Source organism: Trachurus japonicus, chromosome 19, assembly GCF_045865225.1.
Source record: "Trachurus japonicus isolate A0001 chromosome 19, Traja_1.0".
NCBI classification, from domain to species: domain Eukaryota; kingdom Metazoa; phylum Chordata; class Actinopteri; order Carangiformes; family Carangidae; genus Trachurus; species Trachurus japonicus.
Window position 1 is genome coordinate 21,228,234 of NC_140925.1, and position 12,494 is coordinate 21,240,727.

Genomic DNA, 12,494 nt, shown 5'->3' on the forward strand with positions numbered 1-12,494 from the left:
CTTTATTGAACAAAGTGCATTTCAGAGCACATGAATGAAACTGAGGAGTTACCATGACAACTGCATGTACGGAAGTGAATAAAAAAATATCAAGCCTTCTAATGCATCTCTGCATTCAGAGCATGTTCACAAAAGTGAATAAATAATTAATATCAAATTGCACAAAATAAAGACCCACAAAACAAAACAAGATTCACTGCATTCAGGCCACATTAATAAGAAACTGATATCTTTGCATTCAGAGCAAATAATAATAAACTGAGGAGGAGCATTACAACTGCATGTGTTCACGTGACGCATGCCTTTCACTATAAGTTATTTTTCAAATAAAAGACATGTCCAAAATCAGATGCGCATTAAATATTATTTACTTTTTTGACCAGCTGTCCGCGACCCATCCAGAACGGGTCCGCGACCCACTTTTGGGTCCCGACCCACCAGTTGAGAACCACTGATCTAGGGAACAATAGATCCATGGAACAAACACGCAAAGAGTGGATTTTATTTTATTTTATTTTTTTTACAGTCTATGACTATTTATCTTATGTCAGCTGGCCTGGGTGAGCTTCAGCTACAGCCACAGGCCACAGGCTGGTCGTGGTCGTGACAGGGCTTCGTGTAGCACAGCGTCGCCCCCTGCTGTTCCGGCGGCGCACGCGCCGCTGATTTACCACCGGAAATGCAATGATCCTCTGCTCCGGCTGTGGGGAATGTGGCGCGAGAGATCCTGGCAACCCTGTGTACATACAAACTTCTGCCTGAAAAAAAAAGAGAAAACCCCAATTAACACTCTGCTTTCACATTTTCCTCTTCCCACTGGGACGTCTTGACGTTGGTTTCCTTAAAGCCCAGAGGGATAACCGTCTGTTACTGTGAACATGCCCCGCAGACGACAGGTAAGAACAAATGTAGGTCGCACGAGAAGGAAACGTTAGCCGAGTTAGCACCGAGGTGTTCCATTCTCCGGATGGGAAGAAAGTCCCACCATGTTGCCTTCACTAGTCTCATGATTTAACATCCCAGAAATATGCTGTAGCTACAGTAGAGTAGTCCAATAAGGGACAAAATGACTCAAGCAGTGATTTATTTTGTTATAATTTTTATATTCGTGTTTTGTTTTTGTTGGAATCGTTAGATAATGTGAATACACCTTGATGGGCGGTATCGAGCAGCTGAACCAAACCTTTGGGTTTAACGTGGACATTATTGCATTAAAACCCATCATTGAGGAACGTATGGTTCGCCGGACACATCACAGTACAACAATAATGGATATTTTATGATTGGTTTGTAAATTACATGGATTGAAAAGCCCACCGAGGAGCTGTGAACCTGAAACGCTGAGATTTGTGAGTGGAGTTTGGCTCCGCAGCCTGTTAGCCGTGAGAGGCAGCTAACGCTACAGGCTAGGCTAACAATAATAATAGGCTGTGGAGGTGCTGACCTGAAGCAGAAAACAGGGGAGCCACCAACTGTAACATTATCTGACCAACCGTAGGGTCGGCTGCTCTTTTACCAGCTGCTGTAAAATGTGTCAGCTCGTCATAGCTGTTCAGCCTAACATTTCTACAGATTTAGCTCTCAGCAAGCTGTCAGCTCTGTGAGACCTCTCAATCAAACACTTCATTCATGACCAGAGAAATAGTTGTCTATAAACAAGACTCCCTCTGTCCCAGATGTTGGTTAATTAAATTCTTGAGTCTAATAGCAACAGCTGTTAGCAAGCTAACCACATAGCTGATTATTATGTAATTTGTGCAAGATGCCAAAACCATGTAATGTTTTTCCCCTGACAGAGACACATGGCAGGCAGCGGCTCAGATGGCACCGAAGACTCAGACTCCTCTGCTGAAAGAGAACAGACCAATAGCTCAGAAAGTGATGGAAACATGCCCAAGAGGCAGCGACTCACCAGAGCCTCCACACGCCTTAGCCAAAGCTCTCAGGGTTGGTCGACTTATCCTGTTCATCCAGTACAAAGCTTTCTTTTTCTCCATCTTCTTCATCTCAGCTCTGTCATATCCACTGTGTCTGTTTGACTTTTGCTTCAGATACTCCAGACTTGAAACGAGCTGCAGACCATGATGAGTCTCCCCCACTGACGCCCACAGGAAACGCCCCCTCGTCTGAATCTGAGCTGGACATCTCAAGCCCCAATGCCTCTCACGACGAGAGCCAGGCCAAAGACCAAACCAACAGAGACTCAGATAAAGACCTCTCCCATCGACCCAAGCGCCGCCGCTGCCACGAGACCTACAACTTTAACATGAAATGCCCCACACCAGGGTGTAATTCACTTGGTAAGGCACATTCTACGAAAATGAATTTGATTTACATTTGTCGTCCATCACATCCTCTACTGTCGTGATATTTTTGTGTCAATATAAATAAGAGAAAACAAACTATTTCTTCCATTTGCCCAGGTCACCTCACAGGGAAACACGAACGTCATTTTGCTGTATCAGGTTGCCCTCTCTACCACAATCTTTCTGCTGACGAGTGCAAGGTGAGCATCTAAACGCTGTAGCTGTAATTTTGTTTTCTCTGTTGTGGTTCTGTGTTCACCACGTCTGTCCTTCCTCATCCATGGATATATATTGTATCCCGTCATTATGCAATCCCTATAATATTTGTCATATTTATACATTTATTTACATGGTGCCTTTTGGAGCAATCAGTTTAAGAGTTAAGAGTTTTTCAATTCAACTTTGTTGATTAAATTGTCCTTTACTGAAAATTATTTACAAAACATCAATAATTGAATATTACATGGAAAGCCTTGCTTGGTATAAATCAGTTCAACCACAAATTGGCTCAAGCATGCCATCAAACAAAAAGTTAATTAGACCTAGAAACATATCTTAGCTTTGGTGGTTAAACTTCATCTTGTCTTTTTCGGAGGTGGGGAGCAGGCAGGTGTTTTTTCCTCACATAAACTCTAATCCATCCATTTTATTCCTCATTTCAGGTGAAAGCCGTCAGTCGAGAGAAACAAGAAGAAGAGGTGAAAGTACAGGAAGAAAGCAACTCACGCCATGCAACTCGTCACCAGGTAGTTCCTTTTTTACACAAAGATTTGCATTATTGTTAGGTTTATTCTTTTTTTTTTTCACCAGGACATCAATGTGATTTTCGGCTGCACAGTGCAGACTCCACAGTTTCTCCTACTACATAATAATAAATAATAATGATAGATAAGTAATTAGCTGTCTTGATGTAATTAGATATGGCTTACTGGCCATATCTTCATGTTTCAATGACTAACTGATGTATATCTATTTTGCCTCTAAGACACCAACATCGAAACAGAGCAGATACAAAGAGCAGGTGGCTGAGATCAGGAAGGGGCGAAACTCTGGCCTGCAGAAGGAGCAGAAAGAAAAGCACATGGTACATGACTTTAACTCCAACATGCACACTGCAGATTTAACCGTAACTAGTGGGACTGCACGTCTAAGCCGGTATGTTGTCTCGACCTCTGAACCACAGGAGCATCGGCAGACACACGGCAACACCAGAGAACCTCTTCTGGAGAACATCACCAGTGAATATGATCTGGAACTTTTCAGGAAAGCCCAGGCCCGAGCATCTGAAGACCTGGTAAGGGGCAGATTCATGACTTTTTTGTTTTGTTTTCTTTTCTTTTTTCAAATTAAAATAGTTGTTAATTAATAGCACTGAACTAAAGTACTAAATACCTATGTATAAATGAATATGCACCAAATATGTAGTTGTTACTCAGTTTGTTAGCACCTTATCATGCACGTCGTTGTTATAAAGACTAACAGTAACGCTGTGTATTCCCTCCTGTCTGTCCGTCCTGCAGGAGAAGCTGCGTATCCAGGGTCAGATCACAGAAGGCAGTAACATGATTAAAACAATCCTGTTTGGCCGCTACGAGCTGGACACTTGGTACCACTCGCCATATCCTGAGGAGTACGCACGTCTGGGTCGCCTCTACGTCTGCGAGTTCTGCCTCAAGTACATGAAGAGCCAAACCATCCTCAGGCGGCACATGGTGAGAGCCAGACACTGTTAAGAGATAAATCTAAGAGACAGATCTAAGTGTGTGGAGATCTCTTTCTGCAGTTTGGACACTTTTGATGCCTCCAGCACCTTAGCAAAGAACCAGCCGGGTGAAGCGGCAGCCCCCTTTTTGCAGAACAGCATTTTTAAAAACAAAAACTACCTCTGACTAGATAACTAAGTTACCTAAGACATCTGTGACACACCAGTGAGGTTATGCTGAACAGCCTGGTGTCTGGCCATCTGACTGATGACTGAATAAAGCTAAAAACAGAGATCTGTAAATTGTAAAAATTGTTTTGAAATGCCCCTCCATAAGAAATTATTTATTTTATTTTATTTGTTTTATTTCTGAAACCTAATTGGACTCAGGCAAAAATAGCCTTTGGTTATAAATGCATTTACATGTCTGTCCATACTTATTGCGTTGTTTGATGGAAATGCTACTGTGTGTTTGCAGGCAAAGTGTGTGTGGAAGCATCCTCCAGGAGACGAGGTCTACAGAAAAGGGGCTATTTCTGTGTTTGAAGTTGATGGCAAAAAGAATAAGGTAGAGAAACTCTGACTTTAAAATGTGTGTTTTCTTTACTCCTTCTGTTTTTTTCATTTGCGAGAAATAAGGTTGCAATTCTATCTGTAAAGGGTGACATTTTGCTTTTAAAACAGTCTAATGAGAGGCTAAATTACAGGCTCAATTAAAGTGATTAAATGCCACTGTATCCACAGATCTACTGCCAGAACCTGTGTTTACTTGCCAAGCTTTTCCTGGACCACAAAACACTGTATTACGATGTGGAGCCGTTTCTCTTCTACGTCATGACTGAAGCTGATAACACTGGCTGCCATTTAGTCGGATACTTTTCCAAGGTAAGTGAAATGGTGCATTAATGCAGTATAAAAATATATTTTCATATGCAGAATAATCTGAAATATGTCTTCCTTTGTTTTTTTTAATTCAAGGAGAAGAATTCCTTCCTGAACTACAACGTATCCTGTATCCTGACGATGCCACAGTACATGAGGCAGGGCTTTGGCAAGATGCTCATTGACTTCAGTATGTTCAGTGTTACTTATTTTTTCCTCTTTTTTTATTGGTTCCTCCACAAAATTGTTTACAAAGAGTGTTGAATATCGAAACAGTAGAATCGATCCTTTATGAGGAATATTGTTATTTAAAAAGATGTGATCTCTGTAGTCTAGTAAAAGACACAGTCATCTATGTGACTCTGACTCTGAAACAGAGCTGCCATCAATGCAAAGTAGAGCAGTTAGCATGACTTCTCAGATAGGAAACTGATTTCAAAATGTGTCCTGAAATAAAGAGGATATTTTATGGATATTTTATTTACCCCCTGCTCAGTCAACAACAAACAGGAGCTTCAACTATGCAGTATTTATTATGGGGCTCTTGCATTAGATTGCATTTGACAACACTGTTTTTTGTTCATTGCTGTAATATGCTATTATCTAAATTAGATAATTTTTGATTGATCAAATACTGATGTCTTTTGGGCCTTTTTAAAATAAGAATATAGTATTTAATCCATTTATTGAATGGAAATGTACATATTTTGGTTAGCACCGCAATGACATACAGATTAAAGATGATCCATTTTGAAAGAGTACATGTTTGTTAACCTTGTTCTGTGTTTTGTTCAGGCTACCTGCTGTCCAAAGTGGAGGAGAAGGTGGGCTCACCGGAGAGACCCCTGTCTGACCTGGGCCTCATCAGCTACCGAAGCTACTGGAAAGAAGTGTTACTAAGATACATGTACAACTTTCAAGGCAAAGAGATTTCCATCAAAGGTGAGAGAGGACACAGGACTCGCTGCTGTTCTACAAAACATTCCAGTAGAAAGTGACGCTAAGTGCCAGGATGGGAAAGACATTTACTAACGTGAGATCAATTTCAACATCAATACAGAGAAATATTCACACTTGTAATGTTTGCTTGTTGCACAGAGATCAGTCAGGAAACTGCAGTCAACCCGGTGGACATTGTGAGCACCCTTCAGTCTCTTCAGATGCTCAAGTACTGGAAGGGAAAGCACTTGGTGTTAAAGCGACAGGTAAGATGCTGGTCCACTGGCCCATGTAGCTCCTGTTATTTAATTTATTTTTTACATTTATTTTTATTATTTTGATTTTATTTTTATTCTCTTTAAAGTTTTATGCATCTACATTGCAGAATTCTCACATCTAAATAAACAAGTTATTACTAGATACTTCAACTGAATCATTTCATTCTGGTCTAACAAGTTATCAAACTAAGATAGATATGAGTTGGATAAAGTGATTTTTTTTTTTAAATTAACTCTAATATCATGTTGACGTAACTTTTCCCCACAAGCCTCAGGCCCAGTCTTTCCTCTGCTGTTGAAAAGTGATTAATGGCGCATGACTTCAGTAATCCCTGTATTTGACAGCACAGTTTATAACCTTTTCTTCCTTCAGGACCTGATTGATGAGTGGAAGGCGAAAGAGATCAAGCGGGGCAACAGCAACAAAACCATCGACCCCACTTCACTAAAATGGACCCCTCCCAAAGGGACATGAGCACTAAGATCCTCAGGCTACTGAATAAACTCACCTCCAGCCTCACCAGCCACAAGTAGCCTAGACCTATGAACTGTCAATAAAGATCAGTGTTTTCTTTCTGTCACTTTGTTTTTTTTTTATCCTGCTTAGGTTTGTTTTTTTGTCTTTTTTTTTTTTTTTACATTTATATTTTCCTTCATATTTTAAGCACCATACGTTCCAAGTCGACTGATAATGACAGTTAACAGTAGAAAATGTATTTGTCCTGCCTACATCAACTAAGCTTTGAATGTTAAATGATACAATGGTCCAATGTGGTGGATAACATGAATGTTTTGCTTTTCTCATGCAAAAAAAAAAGGAAAAAAAAATACATACCAACATTTGGCAGCATTTACAGGCTGTTATTTTTATTTCTTCAAAGAAATGTGCATTTCAAAGATGGTAGATATTTTTGTTTGGGATTAATACAATTATTGTTAGCATGAACTGAAGCCGTAAGCAGAGTGTACTTCGAGGAGTGTGATGTATGGTAACGTCTTTGGTTGGTGTTAAATTGTATAGATCATAGTATTGTGTACTTTTTTCTCTCTAGCTCCATCAATACAGGATTTGGACCCATTCCTCTGACGAACCTGCCAAATAATGGAATAAAAAATTGAGATACTTTTAATCTGCTGAGAATATGATAAGATTATGACAATACCACTGTAAGAATGCACATAGAAATAAAACAACCTCAGGTTTTTATACTGATACAATCATACCTTGCTTGTGTGGTTTCTCCGAGACATCGATGCCAGTGGTTGTTGCAGGTGGATTTATTCTGGTTAACGATTCTGTAAGAAAAGCAGAAAACATTCAAATGGGGTTATCTTTGCCTTGTACTTTTGAACATAGTTGTTAAATGTGTATTAGCAATTTGATATTTTTATCAATAAAGCTGAATTGATATTTTGAAATTGCATTTCTTTGTGTTTGTGCTCACCAGCGCTGGAGATGCTCCTGCCCATCAGGCCCACAAATGTCCCTCCTTTATTTCCTACAAGTTAAAGGATGAGCACATTTACAAAGCAGCAGTACCATTGTTACAAGATAACCCTGATTTAAAAAAAAATGTTTTTTTTTAAATCATGTTTCCCAAGATATTTCCTGACCTTTCTGTTGCTTTGTCCTGTAAAAATGTAATAGGCTACTTACGTCTGTTTACTTGAAAGGGTTTCTTAACACCTGTGGGGTAAAAAAAAAAAAAAGGATTTAGTTTAATTTTACACTATTACAAAAATGAAATGGACCATATTTATTATAGTTATTGTGATTTTAATGATGGCAACCTGAGGAGCGTTTCCCCATGAGTCCGTAGAAGCGGAGGGCTTTAGATCTCTTCATTAGAGCGGCCATTGGCTCAGTCAGACCTGTTTCCAGGGATTCATCCTGCCAGAAAATTCATTACAGATTAGATCTTTAATGTATAAAAATAAGAAAAATCTGAAATTAAATCTACCATTTAAATCTATAATTAATATTTCTTCAAATTACATGCATATCACATTTGATTCAGAATTCATTAATTTCATTTTTTTTCCATCACTCAAAATATTCAGTTCAGAATAAGTCACTGTTAATAATTGAAGCTCACCTGCCAGTCACTATATAATCCTCTCTCCTCTTCCACACCGGCCAACAGTCCCTGGTAGGTTTGCAACAAAGCACAAAAAGTCACAACAATCAGCTGGATCTTCCAGTTTTCCATCTCTTAGCTGAGGAGAAATGCTTTAGTTCTGAATCTTTTCAATCAAAATGTTCCTCTTTAGCTCCAAAAGCTTAAAAACACATTTAAAAATGACGCTGAGAGGATGTGGTTCAGGTTATTTTCGCCCGTCCTAACTGTATCCATGATGCATTTATACCTTTGTACCCCCACTGCTGCTAGACCCCTCCCCTCCAAACATGATTACGCACTTGGCTCAATTACATTAAAAACGTCCAGATTTGTCATATTTCATCTTTTTTTTCTAAAGAGGACCTGGCTTTTGTCCATAATGTACTTCGCAGCCAGATTATTAATTTACTGTAATATATATGGGGAATCAAACTTATAGTTGGAAAACTATATTTCCTCAGTTGTCTGATACTGGGACACTCCCCAAAGATCTATTTGCAAGCTCAAAGGAGGGCTTACATGTGCAGTAATAATAAAGCTCAAATATTTACAGTTGAGGTGTTCTTTATTTTTTTATGAGACATCTGGATTGCTGTTGGTCTTAAAATATTCTCCTGTTGCTCATTTGTGACCTTGTGATGTGCACATGCTTCTTTGATATCAGTGAGGAAGAGGGCAGGACGCGCAGGCGATGCTCTCCAAATAAAACCATCTGCTTTGAAGGTACAGCTTTTATGGTTGGCCAAGTGACTTGGTGCCTTCCTGCTACGTCTGGATTTATTGAGCAGGATGACACAGATGTGACCTCTGAAGTCAATTGAATCTGGATCCTATGTGACGCTAATGGTCAGAAGTCAAGCTGAAGATGGGGGGAAAACAAGCTCATTGTTTAGAATACCAGCAAATAGACAGTTGACATTTCAAGTGCTATGAAATATGTATGAATTGTGCTGCACATCATAACCTGAAATATAGACAACCAACTAGCCATGTTGATATATGTGATACTTTATTTAGCAATATTTAGGTTCCATCCCCTGACATAATTACACTGTTATTAAACCTTTTCATGATCTTTACTTACTTAGCTATTTAAATGCTCTGTTTTAATGAAAGCTGAGCTCTTTTTCCAACACTCTGGCTATAGAAATTTCTGGAGAGGCAATTACTTGACAATTGGTGTGCTGTAAGGACACCCACTTGAAACAAAGCTGACACACGCATCAAATGCTTTGATCCACACACAGGTGCTTCTAAAAGCAAGAAAAGCCCGGGAGAATTAGGCCTGAAAAGCAATTACACCTGAACAGCCCTCATGTGCACATAGTCTAATCCACGGCTAACGTAAAGTGCCGAATCAAAAGAAATCAGAGGCACAACATTAGCATATGAAATGGTTGAGTCACAAAGAGCCCCCGTAATGACAGAACACTGCATTTCCATGTGACGCAGGGGAGAGGATGGGGAGAGGCCATTTCTGCTGCTCACTGCTGGTGATCCACTGCAGCGTGTAGAGTCTGATGTTAACCTCTGATCCAGTCCACCTTCGCTTTACCTGCCTCTTCTCTGACATCTCAAGTGCACAACTATTTCAGTCCCAGCGGTGGGGGGTGGGGGTCACTCTGGAGAAAGCTCCCATCCTGACAAGACGAGAAACGTGTCATCCTCATCAGCCTGTTACAGGTGCATCATGGGGCGGGCAAGGTTGAAGAGATCAGCTGTGCTTCATTTTAATGGGAGTGTTTTGTTCCATATAGACAGCACCATGTGCTACCATAATTTATTCTGAATAGTTTTATTTTGAAATTAACAATCAGACTCATACAGGTTTGAATTTAGACAATAATAGTTGCTCTCCACACATGAAGTTCATTTTCTTCAAGGGGATACATATGGGAAACAACTCATGCAGTTAGGGATATTTGGCTTTCGGATGAAATTTCAGAATGCACCTAAAATGCACTATAACCTTTACAGGTGAACTTAATTTGACCTTCTCTAAACTTTTGAATGCACATGTCCAACTATTCAATGTTTCAGTGGTGATTAAGGTGATTAACTGAAAAATCACAAGTGCCCTAATTTCATATCACTTGAGCATGAACTTTTTCCATTTTCCATCAATTTCTAACATATTGTGAGTAGTGTATGTTATGTCTTTACTGGAAATAGATTAAAGGGGGTGAGATGGGAAGTGACATGCAGCAAAGAACTGATGATATATGGTTATTCAGGAGGCAGGAGAAATATTCCCAAAGAAATATTTTTATTGCGTTGAGCTACAGGAAAAAATGAAAAACGCTGCTTCCAGTATGTCTGTAACTTGAATAGCCTACTTCAACCTCTGCTGTTTCGATTGAAACCCCCCCTTTTTTACAGTAAAATCTGGCTCTTGTTAGTCCCCGGAGTTTATGTTTTAATTAAAAGCAATACTAAATCACCGAAGTCGTCCTTTAATGCAGGCTTCAAATGTTACATTCAAAAAGATTTATTACTGGTGTTCAAACATCTTACAGACTCGAGTGAGTTCACTAATTCAGCTGTGGAAATGACTCAATATTGCCACTGAAATGCAGTTTATTATATTACCAAGATCACCATCGTGGAGGGAAATTGTACATGACAGATACAAAAGACAGTATCTGTGCTTAATTTATTTGTGGTCTGAAGTAATAAAAACCACCATCGTCTTTTCTAGTCTTGAGTCTCGGTGCGTAACTGTTTTCATCTGGTGTTCAGTGAACACCACCGTGCTGCCAACGCAACAGCATCACATCTGCATATTAGACAGATAAAATCAGTTACATGGTGTTGTTTTATACCTCGCCTCAGACGAGCTACATGTAGGAACAAATACATGACACACCTGACAAAAAGCAGTGGACGACAGCCACGTTGTTGGAGCTGAGGGCCTTAAGCTGCTGTTGACAGACGCTGTGTTATCAGATGAGGCAGTGTGGTGAGTTTAGTCTGGAGGCCTGATATCATCGCCTCAGCCTGACAGAGCGGCTTTAAGGCCGACGGATAGACCTGCTATCTCCACACTATCGGACACTGACTAATCACTCCGTTCACATTAGGACTAAGTGGGATTTAGTGGAGCTGGTCAGTCAGGCAAGTGGAGGAAAAGTGACAAATGTTCATCACTGTGCCATACAATCATCAATATGAAATGCTATAGAAACTGACAGTGAGTTTTAAATGATATGAATTGAAATAATAGTTGAATGTTTGTCTAAAATTCAGTATTTCATCATCGTCCTCTATGTATTTTCAGATGTTTTCATGTGCAAAAAAAATAGAAGTAGGAAGAGAGATTTCAGAAACTTCATTAAGAGCAGCAGCCACGAAGTGTTTCACATATACATAAAACAAGGGGAAACAGAAAGGTATAAAACATATACAAAGACAGTAATGAGCCTAAAAATGTACAATGATGATACAGAACACAGTAAAACTCACAACACTGTCATCTGAAAAACTCAAAATTAAGAGTATAATGATAATATAATCCTTATCTGCTGCTTTTTTGTATTTTGCGATATTCAGATATCTGACCAGTGCACACTATTCAGCCATCTATTATCATTTACATGTTAATTTTTTGGGATTTTTCATTCTATTATGAAACCAGTACGTTTATGCTGTCATACTTGATTAAGGAGTATCGGATAGTATATAAGTTTAACTGTCAAATATCATAAATGTGTTAGCAATGTTAGTTTTAAACACAATTGTTATTCATTTTTATCTCCCATTAAAACAACTAATAAGGAGTATTATCTTCCTATCATCTGGTAGATCACAGTAGACTTCTTATCCAGCAGATGGCAGTGTCCCCCAACAGATAAACCCGCAGCACCAAAAACCTGCAGAGCTGCTGGTTCCCTGTCAAAACGCTGCCACCACCTCACTTGAGTGGAGTCACTGCAAACTGCACTTTGAAGCTCCCATGATGAATCTCTGTCTCGTTAGCTTTTTTTGCCTGCATGCTTGGCTGACACAGTACAAATGTGAAAGAATGTGTGAGTATTGTCTTGGTTTAAGAGCAATGTGACACGTATTATGTTTTCTCTTTGATTTTTGTGGTTCATTTGTGTTCTGTTCTGTTTGTCAGTTTCAAAACTGAGACATCCAAGTGTCAGCATACAATATTTATGCACACCACAAAGAAATCTGGATATTTGTTGTTGCACACAGAAAACAAGTGAAGTTCTCATTGTGTTAAATTATACTTATTAGGCTACATGAAATTCTTGTTTTTATA

At 39.3% G+C, this 12,494-nt stretch overlaps 2 protein-coding genes across 5 annotated transcripts; one reads left to right on the forward strand and one right to left on the reverse strand.

The window, feature by feature from the left end:
- The first annotated feature begins 699 nt into the window (after positions 1-699).
- kat7b (K(lysine) acetyltransferase 7b) lies at positions 700-7,325 on the forward strand. 4 transcript variants are annotated; one of them, XM_085761016.1, is made up of 14 exons: positions 700-908; positions 1,797-1,947; positions 2,052-2,300; positions 2,424-2,506; positions 2,969-3,052; positions 3,292-3,390; positions 3,490-3,600; positions 3,827-4,018; positions 4,487-4,576; positions 4,753-4,893; positions 4,987-5,080; positions 5,686-5,832; positions 5,989-6,095; positions 6,481-7,325. In XM_085761016.1, the coding sequence occupies exons 1-14, from the start codon at positions 879-881 to the stop codon at positions 6,580-6,582; spliced, it is 1,680 nt and encodes a 559-aa protein (XP_085617142.1). In that variant the 5' UTR covers positions 700-878; the 3' UTR covers positions 6,583-7,325. The 4 variants fall into 4 exon arrangements, with proteins under 4 accessions (XP_085617142.1, XP_085617143.1, XP_085617140.1 ...); XM_085761017.1 differs by having other exon boundaries at positions 700-896; XM_085761014.1 differs by having other exon boundaries at positions 3,292-3,600.
- Positions 7,326-7,378: 53 nt separating this feature from the next.
- Positions 7,379-8,428, reverse strand: LOC146967954 (uncharacterized). The gene is given in 5 exon segments (XM_085761018.1): positions 7,379-7,540; positions 7,542-7,606; positions 7,765-7,794; positions 7,899-7,998; positions 8,204-8,428. Coding segments are annotated over 5 exon segments (351 nt in total). The 5' UTR covers positions 8,318-8,428; the 3' UTR covers positions 7,379-7,498.
- Positions 8,429-12,494: the final 4,066 nt, after the last annotated feature.